Raw genomic sequence first — 22,091 nt, 5'->3', positions numbered from 1 at the left:
TACAGACACATAAATGTATTCAGTCAGCCGATTAATAACCGATAAAAAGTTTCCGACCTTTAAAATAAAGTGGTGTAATTTCAGACGAAAATCGTTTAGAGATTTGCTGGTTCTGAGATTGGTGAACCTGAGAGGTTAGAATAACAAGTCAGAATATTCTTGCTCTCAAAAGCAGTGAGACAGAGAGATGGATTTAATTTGCATATCTCCGTATTCAAGACGCAGTATAACTGAACAAAGGAATTAACCTCATGATTCCTATTGTTGGCGGTTCCAATTTATGCATAGAAAACAATTGGTTATTCGCAGAAGTCAGATAAAAAACCTTAGGTTCAATTGAGAACTGTGGGTGGCCTTGGGAAGCTCTTTGTGATCGTAGCCTTAGTCTTACACGTCATGTGCACTGCTAGTATAAAAGGTTTAGTTCCCAACCACGCTATACACTCCAATTCAGGACTGCCGAGCAGCAGTTGTATCAATAGCTGTTGTATAATGACATATAAAATAACAAAAATTGACAACTAACTTCGTTACAAATCTCTCTTCAAATTTTTATCATTCATTAGTATGGTTCCTTATTATATTATATTATGTTATTTTGTATTATATTATATTATATTAAATTATATTATATTATTTAGTCACTATATGTCATGTATAGCGATTTGTTAGTCTAGTCACTATATGTCATGTATTGCGATTCACTAGTCTAGTCACTATTTGTCATGTATAACGATTCACTAGTCTAGTCACTATATGTAATGTATAGCGATTCACTAGTCTAGTCACTATATGTCATGTATAGCGATTCTCTAGTCTAGTCACTATATGTAATGTATAGCAATTCACTAGTCTAGTCACTGTATGTCATGTATAGCGATTCTCCAGTCTATTCACTACATGTAATGTATAGCGATTCACTAGTCTAGTCACTATATTTGCGATTGAACAACATGTATAGTTATTTGTATCAGAACAGCGTATTAAGTCATGAAAAACTGCCAGCTGTATGCATTTTATCTATAAAAAAGTTAGTGTATGTCAGCAAGGGATGCTACACGCATTTAATAAAATTCTAGTTATGGCAAATAAAGAACGGTTTTGTATTTTTTGTTTTAAGTGTCAGTGATTCCTAAATTATGTACTAACTGACAGTGAAGGGTCAGTCAGTTCATAATTTTATAATATTATTAATTCTCAAGCCAGATTATCGAACTTGTTCAATATAGACTTCTTTAGATTTTTAATTCGAATACACACCTCATGAAATTTGGTCTCGCAAGTCTAAATTAACCCGAAAAACTCAGGTTCAAATAAAATTTCAGTTAACCTCTAAATTAAGCTCAACATAAAAGAGAAAATTTAGATAAAATGAAAGAAAACGGCAAAATTTATTTTAATGAAAAGTTGTGTCATTACTCTAGAATCTTCGCTGGAAAATAATCTATTTTTTATTCATATAACATCCAATCATCGTCTATGCGCTTCATTTATTCGTGTACACTCTGACATAATGTATGGATCATAATGCCCAAATAGTGTCAAACATTTTGCACATAGCACTAATATACTCATTTTCTGGGTCTAATTAGGTCAAGTGGACCCAAGTGAGGCAAAAATATGCATCACTATTTGTACAATGTCTCAATTATTGACCTGAGTGTACGATGTCCGCGCAAGGTTCTGCAGCTGTAACTGCTGATTCAAAAAGACTCATTTCGCGTGTCGAGATTATATTTATAATTAAATTTTCATCATCCACACACTTTTATCAGTTTTTGTTATCAGATTATTGAAGTGGCCTTGACTGAATAATAAACATTTCTATTAAATATTATGTCCGCGCAGGCGCGCAGAGGCGCAGCGTAAGTGCGACTGTCGGGTCGTGCGGTGCGCAGGAGTAGACGAGCGCACGTGCAAGTATGGCGTCGGCCTCAACGCCTGCGGCTGCTGCCAAGTTTGTCTACTTGTAAGTGATATAAACTTGCGTAAATATTTATTTGTTCCTTTTCCTTCTAATTGAGATATTATTTGGGAAATTTCTACACAACAAACACGTCTTTCCACGCATTGATTTACTTGAGTATGAGGTACTTTTTCTGGAGCATATGTATTTCCAGTTTAAAAGTGTAGTTATCAAGTATTTGGGATAAAAAGGTGTGATTATTAAGTTGAACTTCCCGGCCGATACTATTTTTTCCTGGAACCTTGCACTAGACATCGTTAACGAGGATTAGTGTTATCTGATGTCAGATAATCAAATTTCCAAGCGAAGACATTCTATTCCCAATATTTATTTCATACATCATTAATGGAATTATTATCCCTATGTGATTTAAAAAATATTACGTATGAATTTTTTTACCCGCAACAAGGGCCCTGGTGAGGCTTGTGGCCTAGACGCTAAATGTGGCACGGGCCTCAAGTGCGTGAAAAGAAACCCTCGCGATGCCACTGGAATTTGCCAAAGAAGTGAGTTTTTAATAAACGTAAAACAAGTTATTCAGTCATACCTATGAAAAAATTGTGGCGTGAAATGTTTGTTTCTTAAGACAGAATTTGGATAGGCAGTATTTAATATCAAATAGTATTAAAATATAATTTATTAAATACTATTTAACAGTATTTCAATAGATTAAATAATAATCCCATATAGGCAGTATTTTAATCCCATGATTGACAAATATATTTCAAAGTGATCATTGACAAAAATATTTGTCATCAAATATTTTTGTTTCATTCAAATTTTATATTCATATCCTAGAATCAATTTGAGACTGCTTGGTAGCAATTAATAATAAATTTTATAAAGATCTATTGTTTTTACAGGTCATAGAGGAAAACGAGCCCTGCCCCAGGCGTGAGGTGGAATTCACAGCGGGCATCATAATCTGTTTATAATAAATTTTGTCATAAATGAAGTTTTATAAAATAAGAATATTGCATTTGTTTTTATTGCTCTGTAACTTGGCCGGGCAGGAGTTTGTTCATGGCTTCCTAGAATTTGTTTTCTGCTAGGAAAAACTTGACAAGGCTTCCAGGGATTCGCAGAATTGTTTTTTTTCCTTCGTGGAAAACGTAAAGCGAACTTGATTGCATTTAAAGGAAGTTGTGTTGATAACAAAGCAATTAATGAGAATCAATATAAAATAACATGAACTGTTTTCCTAGTTGAATCGTAATTAGATTCGTCATTTAATATGTAGTATGTAGTCATTTGATTTGTTTCTCGCAAAGAAATGCTTCTTATCGCTTGACAGATTTTTTAAATTAAATATGAATCGAAATATTTAGGCTGGATCACTTTCCAGCGTAAAGAAAAGCGATCAGGTATAAGGATGGGTTAGGAATAAGTGCTACATTCTTTACAATAGTACATTTATTTTAGAGAGCTCCTGTGTGGGAGTCACACCAATTAAGGCGTATTGCCTCTATTGGCCACAATTGTTTTGTAATTGTACTCAGTGCGGGCCTTGTCCATTCTGGCAATTTATATAATGAAAGTGTTGCTTATTTTCATTGATTTTTGTTACCTCCACATGGAATTATATCACAAACTTTAAACTTTTCTAATTTCTACCTGTGTAAGTTTTAAACTGATTACCGTGATTAGTCCGTTTCACGAATGACTTTTTCCTGAATTTGCATTTGAAAATGTTGATTCATTATTTTGAAAATGTTGATTTTATAAAGTAAAGTGCACAGATGGTATTGTGTGCCATTCATTTTTTGATTATCATTTCCTATAACTACGTTCAATTTCATTCTCTTACGGCATAGCCAATTTACAAAGCAAGATCCTAGGCAGAAGCAAACAAGTTAGAGCCGGAAAACTGCTTGAACAACAACGTTGTTATGGCGATGTCCAAGTATGTTTGGTAAGAGCGGCATGACCGGTTTTTCCAGCAGCCTGCGTTCACAATCGAACAGCAGGAGTCGCGTGTACAAAGCAAGACTGAGTCGACCTCTAGACTAAAAATTAATTATTTTTTTTCCGCAGCCTGACTTGACATTTAAATGAGTATTGCTGTTTCCTTGAAAGCAACGACAAAAATTTAACGAAAAATCCAAACTTTAAATTTATAAGCATGACGTTCTGAGGAGCAGGCTTTGGCTTTGCTGTGGTTCATTACAGTAGTAAAGTAATGGACTGTACTACAGTAATGTGGAATACCGGAAGAAAACTTTTTCTAATTAAATAAAATAAAAATAAAATATTACTAAAAGAATAGTGTGGACGACTAAAAGAAAAATCTCAATGCTCGATTGCTTCTTTGTCATTGATGGATATACTAAAATAATTATCAGAGAAGCATAACTTTTAACCTATACGCTTGACCACTAATGAGTTACTAACTGTGTTATTAAGAAAAATTCACACTTTTATTTGAGGAATTGAACTAAAATTCTATATAAACGACATGATAATCAATGATAAATATGATTTGCTGATGAGTTAACTTTAATATATGTGTTTTACGGGAAAATGGCCATTTCAGGCAACAGTTATATAATTTTCAACTTAATCAAACTGTTATATGTACATAAATGAAATTAGACCGATTCATTTACCTCATTCTCTCTTCGTGTACACTGAAATGCGTGAAATAAAAGAGATTTTCATGAACACGCGTTAGTCTGACGCGTCATTCTGACTGCAGGTACATAAGACGCAGCTCCAAACGTCCCCTATCATTCCAACAGAAGACTAGTAGGTAAGTGTAGTATTGATACAAGCTCTACGTTCTTCCAGAAAGTCAACATGTGTAGAAAATTTTTAATTTTCTTCAACTTCACCCTAAATTGTACAAATTTTACGTGTAATATATAACAAATGATGCATAATGATACAGCGCTTAACTTATTCAGCACCCCTAATCAATAATTTTATTTATTTATTATTATATTAATATTTATTTGATTTATTATAGTGACTGTTAACTTTTACCAGGTGATTTTGTTGCAGGAACATAAAGTTATAATTGATAAAGAAGGACTCGACATGTTTAAACTTAGCAGTGTCATCGTGGTGACTCTGGTGTTGACTTTTGTATGGTGAGTATAAATTAAGGCCTCAAAGATGTTACGTTGCTGGAAATGAATCAAAAAAATCGCCTCATTTATCATTATAACTGCAATACATGAAACTGAAATGCAAATTTGCAAAGTCAGTGCCATTCAAGAGGAGTATAAATTGACAGGACACTACTTAACTTTTTTTTTTGTTTCTCAGCAGAAAAGTTTAGCGCATTGGATCTTATTATGTATTTAATTGCGCTATTAAAATAATCAAATCTAAAAATATCATCTGGCTATGCAGTAGAACATAGCAATCCAGAAGTTATCCGCAACGTTTTTTCATGATAATCAATCATAATTGCTCCTGCAGCTGGTCTAGAAATCAACATATCGTAAAAATCTCCTTGGTATAGTGGCAATTTCTATGTGAATTTACATAGTCATAAAATTATATAAACTGCATAACCCAGGCTGCCACCGTGGTTGGAAAATGAGAATTGGGATTGTTCCTATAATCCGAAAAGGACATTCAATCCTTACCTTCAAAACGTTGATTTCAAATTTATAGCAAATTGACACTTTCTTAGTGACATCGCACTTGGCATCGTTTACACGATAATTTAGAATTTTCGAATTTCACCTTTGGTTAAATTCATCCGTAATTGATTGTGGAACATCGAAATTTTATGAAGCGTCTTTCTTGCATAAATATTCTCGAACTAATGCAGGTCACTTAAACATTTTCTTAAAGCGATTGCAGTCTCCTGAACATTTTCCTAAACCATTGCATGTCAGATAGATATTTATTCACCATTTCAGGTCAGCTGTTTCATTCCGGGTCTGCTGAACATTTTTTATCCATTTCAGGTTAGCTGAAGGCCTGAAATGCAGAGCTTGTGAGCCTGAGAACTGTACACCGCCAGCGGGCTGCAAATGGGGCACGGGACTGGGCGTCTGTCAGTGCTGCTCAGTCTGCCTCAAAGTCAGTCATTAGTGAATTTTGAGCAAAATCAGTTAAAATTAAATAATGGGAAAATTAAGAGTGGCTATATTTTTAGAGACATAGAATGTCCCTGAAATAAAGGCATTTTTATGTTAATAATTAGCTAATGTGTTGCAATTAATATTCATAGTCCTATCTTTTAATAATAACAATGATCCCAAGTTTGAATGCGCCTTGTGGGAATAAATTTAGCCGCAAATAGCGAATGAATTCAAACCAAAGCGAAGACTTCAGAGACCAATTCTGGGAAAATATGCCAAACTACCAAGTTAATCTGCATAATTTCGATTATCAATGTTTGTTTGGGATTTTATCTCTGACCGTGAAGGTTTGTTGCAGGGTCCCGGTGAGCAGTGCGGTGGACCATGGCACATACACGGTCAGTGCGGTAGTTCCCTGGAGTGCATTCTGGATGAACCTGCAGTCGAGAACGGGGCTGGTGTGTGTGACCGTCCTGGTGTAGGTGGGTTGGATACCGAGTGAAAATGTGACGTGGGTAGAGAAAGATATATAATAGATGTAATACTTGTAAATAAAATATTAAATGACTATATTATAAGATATAATTTAACGAATTAGTATTCTGTATTTAGTATTACTTATCTTATTATAAAAGATTAAATAAGAAATAGTTGGTTATGATAATCAGAATAGCTCCAAATGACATATATATTCCAAATGCGTCTCAATTATCAATGTTTTGTTCGTCAAGCTAGATTTCACCAGCAATGGAGATTTTGAGAACTAAAATTTAGAAATCTTAGTAAACCAGATTTACCATGGATAGCATATAGACTTTAAATTTGAGTTTTATTGTGAACGCATAATGTTAGTAGTAAGCCGAAATCATCTCAGATTATGTAGATTGGTCATGGTTACTCTACAAATGGCTTTTAAAATTCCAATCGTTTATCTATCCAGTGGATCAGTGGATCACAATCTGCGCAAAGACAAAATGCAGTTGATTTGAACAATAATCCACATGTTGAACGGGCGGTATTTCAATCAATGTGAAGTTAGAAAATTTGATAATAAACTCTATTTAGAATAACAATTTTACAGATGTTTTCTTGTAAGGAAAACATATTAAACTTCATGGAATGGAATATAGAAAAGAATACAGAATACTAATTCTTGAAATATACTAAATGGATTCGATCACGTTTAAATATTCTTAACAGTTAATTTGAGCAAAAAAGTTTCATTAAACTACATTTCCGTGAAAATAGAAAATATTGTTAATAATCATTCACCGTCATTTATAATTTTTAATTTTAATGTTGAGTTTTCCCATAGGCATCATACGACCATAGGCCGACCCTGCAAAAACCCGACCACCAATCCGTTTACGATCAGCGGTCTGAAGCATCAGCCGTAAAACTTAAAGGAAGAGATAAATTTCAACAAATTTAATTTAGGAATACGATGTAAAATAAAAATGGGCAGTGTCGACACCCTAGTTTTAATAACCCATGTGTGCAAAATTAAATTAAGATTTGTATGAATTTGCATGATAAATAATGCTCTCTAATTGCTAAAACTCTGTTTATTTCGAAAAATATATGTTTTGCCTGCTGATGTACTATGATAATTCGCAAGATTGCTACATTTATTACTGCACCATCATGAATCAATTCTGATATTGGATTCGTGTTATAAGTTTCCCGTTCATTTCCCGTTAATTTTAGTGTTGTATTCTTTTCCTCTGTGATTGTCTGCATTTGCCTGCTTGACCAGTTAAAAAGTCGTGAATTTGAAGCGAAAGTATAAGCTGCACGGAAAACATCATTGTAATGGTGATTCGTAGTCATTTTTGTACCGATTCTTGTAATTGCACAATTGCACAATTTTGTAATTGCACAACCGGATTCTGTAGTAGTATGCGTTCACAAACGTACAGCACGAAGCCGCTAGCGTTCAGCAGCTGTGAACACGAGCTACCTGAGCCGACAATCAATATTATCCAAATTAAATCCATTTTAACATCATTGTTGTTCATTGGTTGACCACTATGGTTGAACGTTGGTTGGCAAGGACCACAAAAAGGGCAATAAAAGCAATAGGCTTTATATTTCCATAAAGAACCGTGGAGGAGTGACGCAACTGCATTCGTATTCATTTAGATTATCTCAGTTAATCGTGATGCAGGAGGCGCCAATGATTAATGAGAGGCTGTAAGAAAACCTCGCCCATTTTAAAAATTTAAATTAATACATTTAATGAAGTTCATTTCTAATTTTTGTTTAAGAAATGATTAGTACCAAACAGGATGAATTTCTAGAAAATGGTCAACAACTTTATGTTCATTTTACACGCAAACACATTCATCAGAAACGTTTTTTCTTGAAAGCTTCTATAACTGTAAATTTGAAAGTATGTCTCAACACTGAAGCTTTGGAATGATATCTGCTTGCGCTTGAAACCTATTTGTGAATGCAACCTGCGTATGACACAGCATATCACTGCTGGTACAAAAGAAGTTGTTTTCCCCCGCACGCTTCACTTCAAGTGAGACTTAGCACGAGCTGTGGTAGCGATAGAGTCTCCTCTTTGAACAAAGAAAATAACAAGGATAACAGAACCCAGCATGTACACATTCGAAAAACGCATTTATTGAAATAGAAGTCCCTGAAATAGTGAGCCTGGACCCAATACGTAGTTTGTGACATTTTCTGGCAATAAATGCTAATTTTTCGTTTTTTTCCAGAATCCTTATATAATTTTTGTACATCAAATTACAGAAAATTGGACCCATTATGTTTAAAGTCGCCAGCTTCATTGCAGTCTTCCTAGTTTTGACTACAAACTGGTTAGTTGCTGTGTTTTTATACGATTAACTAAAATGATAGTCTACATAATTTTTAGAGTTTTTCACTGATGTTAACAACAGCCAGTTAATTCACTGTATAAGTGAGGAAAACTCATGCCATCGAAAAATATTTCCTGATCAAATTGAAATTATTAAAAAAATTCATTATGGGCAACAAAATCTTGAATCACTAGATACATATTTTTCACGAAGTTGAATAATTCTTCTTCTAACTTTCTCTTAGTATTTTTTAGTGATATAATATCAGATAATATTGTTATAAGTATGCTACATAAAACCCGCAAAATTTTTCCCCACGTTATAAATTTAATCTTTTATAGAAGACTTTCGTAATATTCTGATTTAAAGATCTGCGCAATGAATAATTTAACGTTTTTTTCCAGTTCAACACATATCCACTCTCATTATTTATAGTTCAATTAAACTTGTCTCAAGGATTGATGAACATCCTAAAACCTGTTTATTAAAAAAAAGTTTCTGCTAGTGTAACTGCTGATTTAAAAAAGTCTGATTTCGTGTGTCGAAATTATATCCATTATTAAATTTTCATCGTCTTCAAACTTTTTTCATCGTATTTTGTTATCAGATTATTAAAGGGGCTCTTGACTAAATAATAAATAATGCACGCGCAGGCGCGCAGACGCGCAGCGTAAGTGCGACTGTCGGGTCGTGCGGTGCGCAGGAGTAGACGCGCGCACGTGCAAGTATGGCGTCGGCCTCAACGCCTGCGGCTGCTGCCAAGTTTGTCTACTTGTAAGTAATAAATTTCCTCTTTTACTTGTAAGTCCTTTTTTCCTCCTAATTGAGATATTATTTGGCAGAATTCCCTTTTTTCCACGCATCAAATTTAATAATACAATCCTCAAGGTCAAAACGGTAAACACTAATACTGTGCTCAAATATACATATGTTGAAATAAATAATATAATAATTTTTGATTTAATAATTTGAAATAAATAAAATATTCTCTATTTATCGTGATTATGTAAATTTATCAAGGGACCTGGTGCTACTTGCGGAGGACCTGCTGACATAGAAGGAAAATATGGCACAGGTCTGACTTGCGTTAAAAGAGACGTCACAAAATCGAATTAATAATAATAGCGGTTTCAGCGTTATTAGGCCGTAGGCCTGTCGCCGATTCTTAACATCGCAGAACATTCACAGCATTTTTGCGGTTTCGAACTCGCAACTCACTGCCACAATTCTGCTATGCTTAACCGCCCGGCCTCCTTGCCGATTCTGACCAGAAACTGACGCACAGAGCTGGGATTGAACCCGCGCCTCTCTGCGCCAATCTTGGTACTCTGAACTTTAACCACTGGGCCACCCTGCCCATGCCTTCTCTTTAAGAATTCAAGAGGAATTTGTCAGTAAGGTGTGTTACATGAGAAAAAGCATTCCGTTTACAATAAATATGGTTTAATTTTGCAAATTTAGTCTATTTTTCTGCACGTGAATTTTTTTTTTAAACATTAATACAAATTTGATAAAAGAAATGTAAATTGTAAGTAGGAGTTTTAAAGGATTTTGAAACCTTTAGCGTTTTCGAATAGTTGGATGATTTTTTACGCTGATTTATTTGATATGCTACATTAATAAAATTTAATATTCAATTATTTTTCTTATTTACAGAAAGGGAACTGGCGCTCCAGGCCGACGATAAGGCCGAATTAAATCTCGGAAGAATTCTCTTTAAGAATTCACTCTAAGATTTCACTATAAGAATTCACTCTAAGAATTCACTCTAAGAATTCACTCTAAGAATTCACTCTAAGAATTCACTCTAAGAATTCACTCTAAAAATCCACTCTAAGAATTCACTCTAAAAATTCACTCTAAGAATGCACTCTAAAAATCCACTCTAAGAATTCTCTCTAAGAATTCACTCTAAAAATTCACTCTAAAAATTCACTCTAAAAATTCACTCTAAAAATTCACTCTAAGAATGCACTCTAAAAATCCACTCTAAAAATTCACTCTAAGAATTCACTCACTCAAACCTCTCTACTTCACTCCTAATTTCGGCTAGGCAATATTCGAGTTATATTACCACACTCAAATTTCAGATGAGTTTTTTAATATATCTGCCGCTCACTTGTATGACAACTATCGGTCAAAAAAAACATATTTCATCACATGAAAAGGAGGATGATATCTTTTCTAAATAATAATAAATGTCAAAATTTTCTTCTGAGTTAAAAACCTCCAACAATTTATTTTATCAACAATTCCTCACTGAGTTTGGCTTTCAGTAATTTTTACGGATGACTTGTTTCCAACTCCTCTCCTGAATTACTGATTTCAATCACTGCATAATTATTCAGAAGTAATTTGCTCGTAAATGAAATATAGAACATTATTTGGAGCGCGTTCAATGCTGTTGATTAATGTAAGGGCATTTTTTATATTTTTTCACAAATCATTCTAATCTCGATCAGTGTAAAAATTTCCAACGGGAGCTCCGTTCATTTATTCATGACACAAATGCCGGATATAAATTTCAATACAACATGAGAATTCAATCATAGAAAAACTAATTACACGCGCTTCTTTGTGGCACAGACGATAGCCAAGAGATATTCATTGTTGCATTAGCTGCCTTTCTCACCAGCACGTTATGTTAAAAGGCATAAGTTGTTTTTTTTTTTTTGTGTGGCCGTATATCATCTATTCAGTGCTGAGTGCCACAAGAATAGGCTTGGTACAAGCTACAGGTTTAATATTAATTACGAAATACCTGCCGAAATATTAAGTGAATCTTTCATATGAGATATAAATTAAACATATATAATATATAAATTTTCTGAGACCGAGTAATATTAGGCCGAGTTATATTATACTGGATGAAAAAAAAAATTGAAGTGATTTTTAAAGCTGAAAATCGTTAAAAATAATCCACAATTTTTCTGTTGAATAATTTATATTTGATCTGCCCACTTAAGGGAGGCACTCGATCAACTGTGACTGCAGGCTGGTCAAGTGCGGTGTACGGGAGCCGGAGTCATGCCGCTATGGCTCAGGACTGAACCCTTGCGGTTGTTGCACAATTTGCCTTCAAGTTCGTGAGAAAATAGCCCGGATATATTGTATCGAATTTGATTTGTTACATTTTTTAGGTAATTTTTTACTGCCTTTGAAATATACTTCTGTAATGAACCGATAAATAGATATAAATACCTTTTATTGCCAATTTAAATGCAATGGAATTGAATTTTATACAAGATCTGGGGAGATTTTCTTAATGATTTTTACTTCCAAAATTAGAAGTAGTGGAATTTAAGTTTGAATTATTTTCCATACATTAAGGGTCCGAATGAACCGTGCGGAGGACCTCAGGGCATCAACGGTAAATGTGGCACTGGCTTGACGTGCGTTAAAAGCGACCCCAATGATATCAATTCAAGCGGAAATTGCAAAGCAGGTGAGTTCTTCTAATCAAAATAGAATGAAATTATCAAGACAATTTTAATCATCATTAACTGTTCCAGACTTGTCTGCCTAAATGTCTAAATAACAGCATTTCGTTAATAAGTATGTTCACGTGAGTTCCAAAAAATTCTGATTCATTTCAAAATAATTCATGGTTACATTGATTCCAAAGATATAAAGTTACGGAAAGCCAGGTAACAATAATTTTGGGAATATCTTATTTGCTTAATGATGTAAAATTCTTACAAATTGACTGAAATTGTATGTATGTATCACCTTAATTTATTAACAAAGATACAAGTATTCAAGTAACTCAAAGTATGGAAATAATAACAATTATATGACGATCTGATGACATAATTGAATGGCTGGGATCGAACATGGGAACCTAATTGTTGAAAACGGTATAGAATATTTTGGAAAAATATCTCCAAACTCAAATTTATAATTTCTAAATTCAAAATTACTTATCTTGTTAATGAATCAATACTTTCATTTCATCAAATATGTTTTGGTTAGTTATGCACGTGGCACTGTCAAATGAAATAATTTATTAATTATTTGTCTATGATTATTTCCGTCTGTGTCTACAGTAATCAATGGAAAATGAGCTCCCCAATCAAAGGTGAAAAATCAAGTTCAGAGCGTGCGAGGTCTATGATCAAGAAGATACGCCTCGTTTAGTTACTGCTATTGATCGGGTTTCGTTTCATTATGTTTTTACTTGTTCTTTCCGCATAATTTGATTGCATTAGGATGTCTGTTTATAAGTGGTCTTCATATTATCAATATAGTTTAGTAAAAATTATTCATGTGTATTCCTTGTGTTTCATTATTTTCTTCTTGTCGAAGAAGCGTGCGTATAAGGAAACCAAATTAAAATCAATAATTTTTATAAATCGAGCAATTATTTCATAAAATGTTACATTACTCAAAGGCTTTCCGCAGTTTCAGTAGTTAACTTTACTCTAAGTTAGCCGGGATGAAAATTTATTTTACAGCAATCGAAGAAAATTGCCTGTTTTTTTTATCTAAAGCGGTATTCTGCGTGCCACTTACAAGAATCTTTAAACAAGCCTTAAATAACATTCAAAGTCAGAAAAATTACACCGCAGCTACTGATATTACACCGCAAATTTGAAGGTATTACAATTTTACGTCCCAGAAATTTGGAGATGAAATTTTTGTGAGACTTTCTGTAGAAAAAAATTTTGCATTGTCATATAATAGCAACACCTCATGACGACGCGGAGTGTTTGGATGCAAAGCTGTGCTTCTTGCTTTATTGCAACAATTTGAATGGTTTCCAGGAGACGATCATAAGTCACCACATACCGAGATGATTAAAATAAGTGAAATATTCTGTACAAAAATCATCGTTAATTATTTAACAGAAAATCTAGCTCAGGGTACGCCAGCAGATGTTGATGAAAGGCAGACATGTAAAGGCCCAGAAGAACATCCTCTGAAGTTGTGCAACAACAACCGAAGCTTTCACTTTGTCTCGATAGATAAGTAAACATAAGCAATTTTAATTAAATTCTTTCTGATATTTGAACGTTATGTTTCTTTGACCATTCCTGGTTTAGACCGAAATTGCCTCCAATTTCTACGCTGCAATGAAAATATATTTTAATAAAACTTCAAATACTACCAGTTTTCAGTATTTATCCGTAATTTACTGTCGTGGGTATAGTAGCAGGTTCAATGTTCATTAAGTCACGGTTACAGTTAAATACTTCATTGCAAGAGACATCTCATTACATAAAAAGTTTTCTTCAAACATGAGAACTGTAGCATACACCTGTTCCTATTCATGGCTTAACAAATGGGCAGCGATTTGCCTTCAGTCTTACTGGGACCATTTTTACGAGACACAAGATGCTGCTTTCAAAACCACGTTCCTACAGCTTTCACTTTCCCATTCGCAACCCTCACTATCACAGCTCCAAAACACCCTCATAACTCCAACACTGACCAATTCCAAATTGAAAACTCACCTACCCACCAAAAACCCAATACCCAACAATAAAATAACGTTTAATACATTATTAAATTTACGCTTCATATTACGCTTCATATTAAATTTACGCTTCAAATTTACGCTTCATGCAAGGAGCTCAATTACGCCAGTCATCAACTATGATGGCGTCACGAACAATATGCTCATACTGTTTTTCACGATGCCATATATGAATAGAATATAACCGGTGAACATCTTCGTTGATAAATATTATCATTAGCGATCTTAGTAATCAACCGAATTACTCTATTTGTCGATTCAGCGCCATAATAGAGACCATTCGAGACCGTAAAATGATTTGAATGTTCTGCAATGTTAAGAATCGGTGACAGGCCTACGGCCTAATAAACGCTGATACCGCTATTTTATTATATATTATTATATATAATGTTTGTCTCTCTATTGGCCCACGAAGAGCGCCAATTAGGGTGATGTACATACCAGCTTTGATCGGAACACAGCACAAATTTTCGCTCTGGGTAATTACATATCCATATTATTTCAGTGAAACCTACGGCTTTCCTCTCTACCTGCGTTCACATATTGGTCGCTGTAAACATGTTAAACACAAGCAGTAACCGAAAATATTTAACGAGTAACAGGTTTTCCTCTGGCATGCCCCTGAACGTTACACTAATCTTTTTATATTATATGACGAGTGGCTCTCAAATTTCAAAATTTAAAATAAATTTAAACTTGAAAACCCAGTAAAAGGAGGTTTATGAAATAATAATAGAAAAAAAGATTATGTGTTTTAACCCTTGGTGTTAAAAATACATTTAAATAATCTATTCAGTGATGCGAGATCATTGAGGTCTTACTTACCTATTCTTTGTGTTAAAGTCATCGATTTAAGGAATAAATGTTGTTAATTTTTCATCCTCGTCGCCTTTTTTGTGCGGATCAAAAAAGCTTAATGAGCAATAATTTATGTAATGGTCCCTAGCAATTTCTGTATTAACCAAATATTATAGTCACGCAAGAGACACATGCATCGCTGTAGGGGATTTTCCCCGTCTGGCATTTCCCCGACACAAAGCATGAGATCGTTCTTAATTAAATCAATCACTTTTCTAACCCACGGATTATTTTATGAAAAACAGTTGCAAGTAAAAATAATTAACGAAGAATAAATAGAAACACAAAACAATAAACCAAAATTCCAAAATCCTAAAACCTAACCATATCCGTGCTTTTCAATCCACTTCCAATTAAATCCACAATATTCAACTCCAAAATCCACATAATCAAGAACTTCAGAACTTGAAGCCTTTCTCCACAGCAACATCAACCGGCACAATCATAAAGAAAACACACTACTGCTAGATATCACAGCTAAGGTGCTTGAAAACTGAAAATGATCAACAGCTAAAATCCTAAACCCAAAATATTACAAAATAAAAATTATATTTATACAGCAATAAATTAAATCTATCTCCTCTACGTAGCAAGACTTGTTTATCGTGAACGCAGCCTCGGTCAGACATGCCATATCGACAGCGTGTATAAAAGGCTTCGTTCTCAACAACACTTCTCACTGCAGAAAAGGTCTAGCGAGCACTTGCAGCATTTTTACGCCTTGATTATGTGCCAGACGAGCAACAAAGATAAAGAAATCGACACTAATGGCCAACTTATAATGTGTTCCGTCGGTCTGTGTTGAGATCAATAATTATTGATTGAGTGCCTGAATCCCAAATCAACCAAAAGTTCAATAATATTGAAAAATTAAGAAAATCTCCATATTCACAAAGGGTATAATAGACAAAATAAGGGATTAATTACAGAGACTATAATTATTGAAAGAACGATCGAATAGACAAACTTCCACAACTTTTTTCTGATATTATTTTATATTATATATATTATATAATATTAACTCTCCAATCTAGTATACTAGATTAGAGAGTTTATATTCAAGATAGTGTATCGACCGGAAATATAAAAGGAATCTACAATTTTGAATCCTGCTTTGCCGGAAAGACAAGTTGAAAATAAAATACGTTTTCTATCACTTAAACTTTTGTTTCCGTAAAATTAATTATTTTAATTATTTTTATTAGATTACCTGTTAATAGCCTTGTACACCTAAGCTCTATTTATTTAATAACAATTACTTCTATTTATAAATAATGCCTTCCAGAGAATAATAACTAATTCTTATTTGTTAACCATTTTTTCATCCAAGGTCACTAAGAAAAAGATTTTGAATTGTGGAAAATATTCGACATGTTCAAAGCAGCCCTCATCCTCGCAGTGTCCCTTGTCCTAACATGGTAAGTATGGAAAAGCCTCTGAGTCCTGCGAGACTGAATTTCGATGATAATTATGAGAAAAATTTATTGTTTTTTAGGTTGACTATGAGTTACTTATTAAATATGTTTCATTTCATATGGCAGATATTAATAAGCGAATAAAGAGGAGTCGAGAGAAATAAAAACATCATTGCCTAATATCTTCGTATATATTAAATATTACATATTAAATTAACATCATGAATGTAAGATTGGGTGAGAGAAAGGAGTGAAGTGAAAGTATGAATGTGATGTTGATTTTAGCGAAAGTTTTTAGTTAATTAAAACTCAGTTGCAGTATCAAGATGACAATTTCAGTATCATTAAGTGAAAATGAAATTGTAGGCAAAATGTTATGATTGAAAATTCAACTTTACAATATAATCCCCTTGTAAAGACAAATTTTCTAAGAGATTTTCAAACAGCGCAATTAAATTCATATTTTTATTTATTTCAAACCATCGCTGATCAAAAATTCAATTGTCTTTAATCTTCGCAATTTGATTTTAATTTTTTCCAGACATTGCTTGTGGAAAGATCTTTTCGCTAATTTAGTTCTGCGTTCAATTTTATAGCCAAATTATTTCAATTCTGTTTGTATTACCTTAATTCAGAAGTATCAATATGTCTCCATGTGATAACAACAAGTATTTTTTCTCGAACAATAGGTCAGCTGAAGGCGTGATCTGCCCACCCTGCGTGCCAGCACATCTCAGTCCGCCCGAGAACTGCAGTCACGGCACGACACTGGATTTGTGCGGGTGCCGTCTGACCTGCCTTAAGGCAAGTTCTGGGATTTTCGCTTTTTTAACTTGTCATGTTTTAATTACTATGAATATGGATTATGGAAATATGAGAATTTGAAAATACAAATGATAATGAACTGCTCAAAAATTCATTGAGACTTTAATTCACACTTTCATTGGTAATTAGTGCAAAATTTATATAATAGTTTCAGTTATCAATAAAACATGATTCAATGAACGAAAAACTTGCTATGTGCGTTCTAGTTATTCATGTTATACGAAATTTCAGCATCGAGCTCGATGCAGCCTCTGCTGATTGTTTGGACGTAATTTTTAGCCATTGTCGTCAGTGGCGCATTAACCCTAAATTTTTATAGTCTAAATGTGACAGTTGCCGAGAAATGTTTCAACACACACAATTAACCGACAGGTTCACTTATTGCGTAGTTATTAATACGGATGAATGTATTGCAGGGGCTCTGTGAGCGATGCGGTGGACCAGGGAACATCCACGGTCGGTGTAGGCGTTCCATGAACTGCATCCCGTCGTACCCTGACGGATCGGGCGTGTGTGGCCACCCTGGAGAAGGTAGGTTGGAGGCTTCGTTAATTCGTAAGCTGGGACCTGCCTGGAGTGTTGGGAGGTGACTGAAATGATGGGTAGTAACCGGAATGGTGGTTAGTTACCGGGATGATGGGTGGTAACCGGGATGATGGGTAGTAACCGGAATGGTGGTTAGTTACCGGGATGATGGGTGGTAACCGGGATGATGGGTAGTAACCGGAATGATGGATTGTAACCGGAATGATGGGTTGTTCTCTAGTAATCTAAATGAGATGTAGTCACCACCACAATGAATAGTAAGTAACCGGAATGATGGTAGTAACCGAAATGATGGGTAGTAACCGAAATGATGGGCAGTAACCGAAATGATGGTAGTAACCGAAATGATGGGTAGTAAGCGAAATAATGGGTAACAGAAATGAGCGGTAGTTACCGGAATGGTGGGTAATTACCGGGATGATGGTTAGTAACCGGAATGATTATGTAGTAGTGAACGGAATGATGGGCAATAGCCGAAATGATTGGTAGTGACGGGAATGATGGGTAGTAACCGAAAGAATTAGTAACCGGCGTTTGTCTCGAAATGAATGAGCATCTTGAACGAGCAACTTGAGTCTTAAGTTGGAATTGAGATGAGTCAGATGAATAGCATTCAGTTGCAAGTTCATGCTCCACCTTTTACTTATAGTCTATTAAATTTACAACCAAATTTAAAATTTACGTCTATGTATCTTGCGGCAGTTGGCCCTGCTGTCGGCTGTGTGCTATCACAAGTCGACAACTGAGCTCCATCCTTCAGCATCAGACGACTGAAGCTTCAGGCAAAATAAACTCCATCCTTCACCATCAGTCGTCTGAAGCATCAGGCAAAATAAACTCTATCCTTCAGTATCAGTCGTCTGAAGCATCAGGCGAAATAAACTCCATCCTTCAGCATCAGACGTCTGAAGCATCAATCAAAATAAACTCCATCCTTCAGCATCAGACGTCTGAAGCATCAGGCAAAATAAACTTCATCCTTCAGCATCAGACGTCTGAAGCATCAAGCAAAATAAACTTCATCCTTCAGCATCAGACGTCTGAAGCATCAAGCAAAATAAACTCCATCATTCAGCATCGGTCGTCTGAAGCATCAGGCACTCCTCTGAAACACACATACATTCCACCAATTTACAAAAGAAATAACAAATTCAAAAATAAATGGAAATATCCTTCCTCCTTCCTTGGTCTCCTGTGCACTAAATGATAGTTTACGATATGAATGATTTATTTTGTAACATATTTGAACATTAATATACTTTTTACATATTTGAATATTCAGATTTATGTGGCTAGCAACTATTGAACTATAATAACATTATTGTTAGAAGTTTTATCCAAATAAATTGTTTCAAGTACATGTGCTTCTCATGATATCGATCGTGTATCGTATAGCTTTCTTTACAAACTTGTTGTTCGCTCACAGAAATGATAATCTATCGCAAGGATGCTTATAACATTGTAATAAAGTATGAAACTGCCATTTATATTTTAAAATATAAACCGTAAAACGGCAGGAAGATCTATCATTGGAATATAAATCCAATGTTTTTTGCGCTCGACTAAAGGTGTGGCGAAATTTATTTTTTGCTAACTTCATTAGTTAGGAGAAAAATTTTTAATTTTCTTTTACAACAATGGAATGGTTTTGCGGTGCTCCAGGCAAATTTAAAAGAAAATTTGACGTTCATTCCATATTATTGGGCTGAAAATTGAGGTGGTAGCTTCGCAATTAAGGGCAGAATAACGAACATGATTTGTGCAATTCCATGGCCTTAAATGAACATCTCGTCAGCTGAGAATATATATACTAACCCTGAATATCTTGCTATTCTTTATAGTGCAATGTTATCTTTCCTACAATAATTAAGTTCTTCATTGAATTTGTGATCCAAGCAGGTCAATGTTGAATTTTGAACTTGTTTCATGTTCTTTTGTTCTTTTTCATTGATAACGCAATTCGAGTCGCTCCTGTTACGAGGTAAGATCGTCGATATCCAGCTTACTCTGATATTATTGTACCAACCTTGCACCTGTTCGGACCTCCTTGAACCATTAGATCCTTCCTGTTACTTATTTTGAGTTTGTGCAAATTTACTTTCAATTTGTTTGGTTCATTAAGTTGCATGTTTTCGTCTCTGTTGTCCATTCACTTGAATTTTCGATTCTAGATTTTAGTCAAATGTTGAACCCCGTTGGGTTTTTGGCTCGTCAATAACTTTAATTCAATAGCTACCAGGCCTGCCACTGTTAATGCCTGCTTTTACGTGAACGCTTGCATGCATTTAACTTTATTGCAGAATGGAAACGCTTTAAACTGCTTAGTTATCTATGAGAAGTCCTGTCGATGGTTCCATTTAAGGCAAACAGAAAGGTTAGTTATTCTTTTTCTTGTTCTGACTTGCTCATCATACTGAAATAAATTAAGTTATAGCGTGAATAAATTATTTTATAGGTTCTAAACTGCCAGCCTGTGTTTACCAGACCCAGAATCTATCCAACTACCTTGACTTGCAAGTTGGCCGTCATACCCGGCAGCTTTAAGTTTTTTATTTATTTTTCCTTACCTACTACTAAATTATTTCGTTCAGTTATGGACGCCCATACGGTGATAATTGTAAAGTGAGACATACTAACTTTTGCAAAATGGACTCATTCCTTTTAGAATGAAAAATGTTTTAATCTACCATTTATTTCCGCACCAATATTGATGCTCGCGTGTTTATGCAACAGAGAGTGCAACTTCAGCTTTTATCGATTCTTACTGGCTTCGTTTGTGAACAACTTCGTTTGGCGTTCAATAAAAGTATATTCGTCTTCAGTAACATCTTTTATTTTCAATTGTTGCGAAATTTAAAAGCTCTCGTATTTTGATGGTGCAGTATGTATTCTGTTAGCTTGCATTATACTGCCATAACCAACTCTTATTTTTCAGAATCTCCGTTCTCACTCTGATTCTTGAATTTTCAGACTTAATTTTTTTTAACAAAATAATAACTGTTTCATGTCTTGGGGTCCAAACAAATAAACTCTCATTTTCTAATTTTTCTTGTATTTAATAAGAATCGTAATTTTAGCCTATAAACCTAAAGATAACATCATTCAAAGAGCAAAAAATGTTTCGCAGTATTCAAATGATCACTCTCCTTATAAGAATTGAACTAAATTACAGCATTTAACTAAAGTTAACACTTTGGAAGCAAAATTAAACAAGGTATTTCATGTGGAAATGAATACATCACTGCTTCATGTCGTTGAGCTGCTCGCCAGAGGGCTCATCAGCGGTCCAGTTGACATCATCAAGATTGGGCGTGATGCCGTTGCTGCTGCTTTTCTTGCCGTCCATGCATGACGGGTTGCTTTATTTGCGTGGTGGGCATTTTTGAGCAAGAGACATGGCTCGTTCATTCTGCTTTTTCGTTACTTGTCGCCGCCATTCACTAAGCATATTGTGTTCGACTGTACCGACTGGTACGAAGATGCCTTTTTTTGTAGCACCTTTACTCGTCACATGTCCAGCATTGCTCGTCATGGGCGCTTCCTTCTCGTTGTCAAGGGTAGCAGTTATTTCCTCAAGTGACACAAAAAGCTTCTTGCAATCGTTGCAACGAACCAAACATCCCAAGTGTTTCTAACAACACGGATAAAAAATGTCGCTGTTGGCTATGCATTGTCCAGTCTTGTCATCACGCGCCAATATAAGTCCGTCACTGGCATCGACCGAGGTTGCATGGAGACATTGCAACAAGCAACCAAAGTATGTTTTGTCATCAATCGTACGCACTAATTCTTGGTAATTATTCTTTTCGAGGGGTACAATAGTTCCAACAAAATTGTGATCGCTGTCGAAGCACCGTATTTCAAAATCATCGTCAAGACTGCCGTTTGTACCAGAACAATGGAGTTCATCCTGCAGCGGTTGCTTCGGTTTTGATGACAATTACTTCGTTTGAGACGGGAACGGAAATTTCGGAATCATAGGCGTTTACTTTTGAATAAGATATAATTCTTCTTGCGGGCTCATATTTTTTCGAAGATAACTTGGCGTCAAATCTGATCCAAAACTTTTCGATCTGGGTCTGGCACTTGAGCTTGTTGGGATATAGGCGACCTCGCACTGGAAGAAACCCTATGTCGACT

At 34.8% G+C, this 22,091-nt stretch overlaps 4 protein-coding genes and 1 long non-coding RNA gene across 5 annotated transcripts; all 5 read left to right on the top strand.

Annotated features, from left to right (window-relative positions):
• The first annotated feature begins 1,853 nt into the window (after positions 1-1,853).
• On the top strand, positions 1,854-3,711 carry LOC108666142. Its single transcript, XR_001930477.2, has 3 exons — positions 1,854-1,969; positions 2,376-2,472; positions 2,830-3,711. It is a non-coding gene; the product is annotated as an uncharacterized LOC108666142 (long non-coding RNA).
• Positions 3,712-4,644: 933 nt separating this feature from the next.
• LOC108666147 (single insulin-like growth factor-binding domain protein-2) lies at positions 4,645-7,543 on the top strand. Its single transcript, XM_018152964.2, has 5 exons — positions 4,645-4,715; positions 4,967-5,055; positions 5,887-6,001; positions 6,362-6,485; positions 7,319-7,543. Exons 2-5 carry the CDS (start codon positions 5,003-5,005, stop codon positions 7,333-7,335), a joined length of 309 nt encoding a protein of 102 aa, XP_018008453.1. The 5' UTR covers positions 4,645-4,715; positions 4,967-5,002; the 3' UTR covers positions 7,336-7,543.
• Positions 7,544-8,723: 1,180 nt separating this feature from the next.
• Positions 8,724-9,947, top strand: LOC108666146 (single insulin-like growth factor-binding domain protein-1). Its single transcript, XM_047883174.1, has 3 exons — positions 8,724-8,831; positions 9,485-9,605; positions 9,852-9,947. The coding sequence occupies exons 1-3, from the start codon at positions 8,779-8,781 to the stop codon at positions 9,945-9,947; spliced, it is 270 nt and encodes an 89-aa protein (XP_047739130.1). The 5' UTR covers positions 8,724-8,778.
• Positions 9,948-10,173: 226 nt separating this feature from the next.
• Positions 10,174-13,102, top strand: LOC108666145 (venom protein 302-like; the record flags this gene model as incomplete). Its single annotated transcript, XM_047883170.1, has 4 exons — positions 10,174-10,225; positions 11,798-11,913; positions 12,162-12,276; positions 12,878-13,102. Coding segments are annotated over 4 exons (300 nt in total), but the record flags the coding sequence as incomplete, so codon positions are not given.
• Positions 13,103-16,418: 3,316 nt separating this feature from the next.
• LOC108666163 (single insulin-like growth factor-binding domain protein-2) lies at positions 16,419-20,772 on the top strand. Its single transcript, XM_018152982.2, has 4 exons — positions 16,419-16,583; positions 17,270-17,384; positions 17,822-17,936; positions 18,654-20,772. Exons 1-4 carry the CDS (start codon positions 16,537-16,539, stop codon positions 18,695-18,697), a joined length of 321 nt encoding a protein of 106 aa, XP_018008471.1. The 5' UTR covers positions 16,419-16,536; the 3' UTR covers positions 18,698-20,772.
• Positions 20,773-22,091: the final 1,319 nt, after the last annotated feature.

This window comes from Hyalella azteca, unplaced genomic scaffold, assembly GCF_000764305.2.
Source record: "Hyalella azteca isolate HAZT.00-mixed unplaced genomic scaffold, Hazt_2.0.2 contig1600, whole genome shotgun sequence".
NCBI classification, from domain to species: Eukaryota; Metazoa; Arthropoda; class Malacostraca; order Amphipoda; family Hyalellidae; genus Hyalella; species Hyalella azteca.
Note: the sequence above shows the minus strand (reverse complement) of the source record. Positions and strands in the feature narration are given on the sequence as shown.

Excerpts from the sequence above, each read along its gene's own strand:
- LOC108666147 (XM_018152964.2), top strand. The coding sequence starts at position 5,003 with ATGTTTAAACTTAGCAGTGTCATCGTGGTGACTCTGGTGTTGACTTTT. Across the intron at positions 5,056-5,886 it reads CTGGTGTTGACTTTTGTATG|GTTAGCTGAAGGCCTGAAAT; the intron begins GTGAGTATAAAT and ends TATCCATTTCAG. Across the intron at positions 6,002-6,361 it reads GCTGCTCAGTCTGCCTCAAA|GGTCCCGGTGAGCAGTGCGG; the intron begins GTCAGTCATTAG and ends GGTTTGTTGCAG.
- LOC108666146 (XM_047883174.1), top strand. The coding sequence starts at position 8,779 with ATGTTTAAAGTCGCCAGCTTCATTGCAGTCTTCCTAGTTTTGACTACA. Across the intron at positions 8,832-9,484 it reads CTAGTTTTGACTACAAACTG|GCGCGCAGACGCGCAGCGTA; the intron begins GTTAGTTGCTGT and ends ATGCACGCGCAG. Across the intron at positions 9,606-9,851 it reads GCTGCCAAGTTTGTCTACTT|GGACCTGGTGCTACTTGCGG; the intron begins GTAAGTAATAAA and ends AAATTTATCAAG.
- LOC108666163 (XM_018152982.2), top strand. The coding sequence starts at position 16,537 with ATGTTCAAAGCAGCCCTCATCCTCGCAGTGTCCCTTGTCCTAACATG. Across the intron at positions 16,584-17,269 it reads GTGTCCCTTGTCCTAACATG|GTCAGCTGAAGGCGTGATCT; the intron begins GTAAGTATGGAA and ends CTCGAACAATAG. Across the intron at positions 17,937-18,653 it reads GTGTGGCCACCCTGGAGAAG|TTGGCCCTGCTGTCGGCTGT; the intron begins GTAGGTTGGAGG and ends ATCTTGCGGCAG.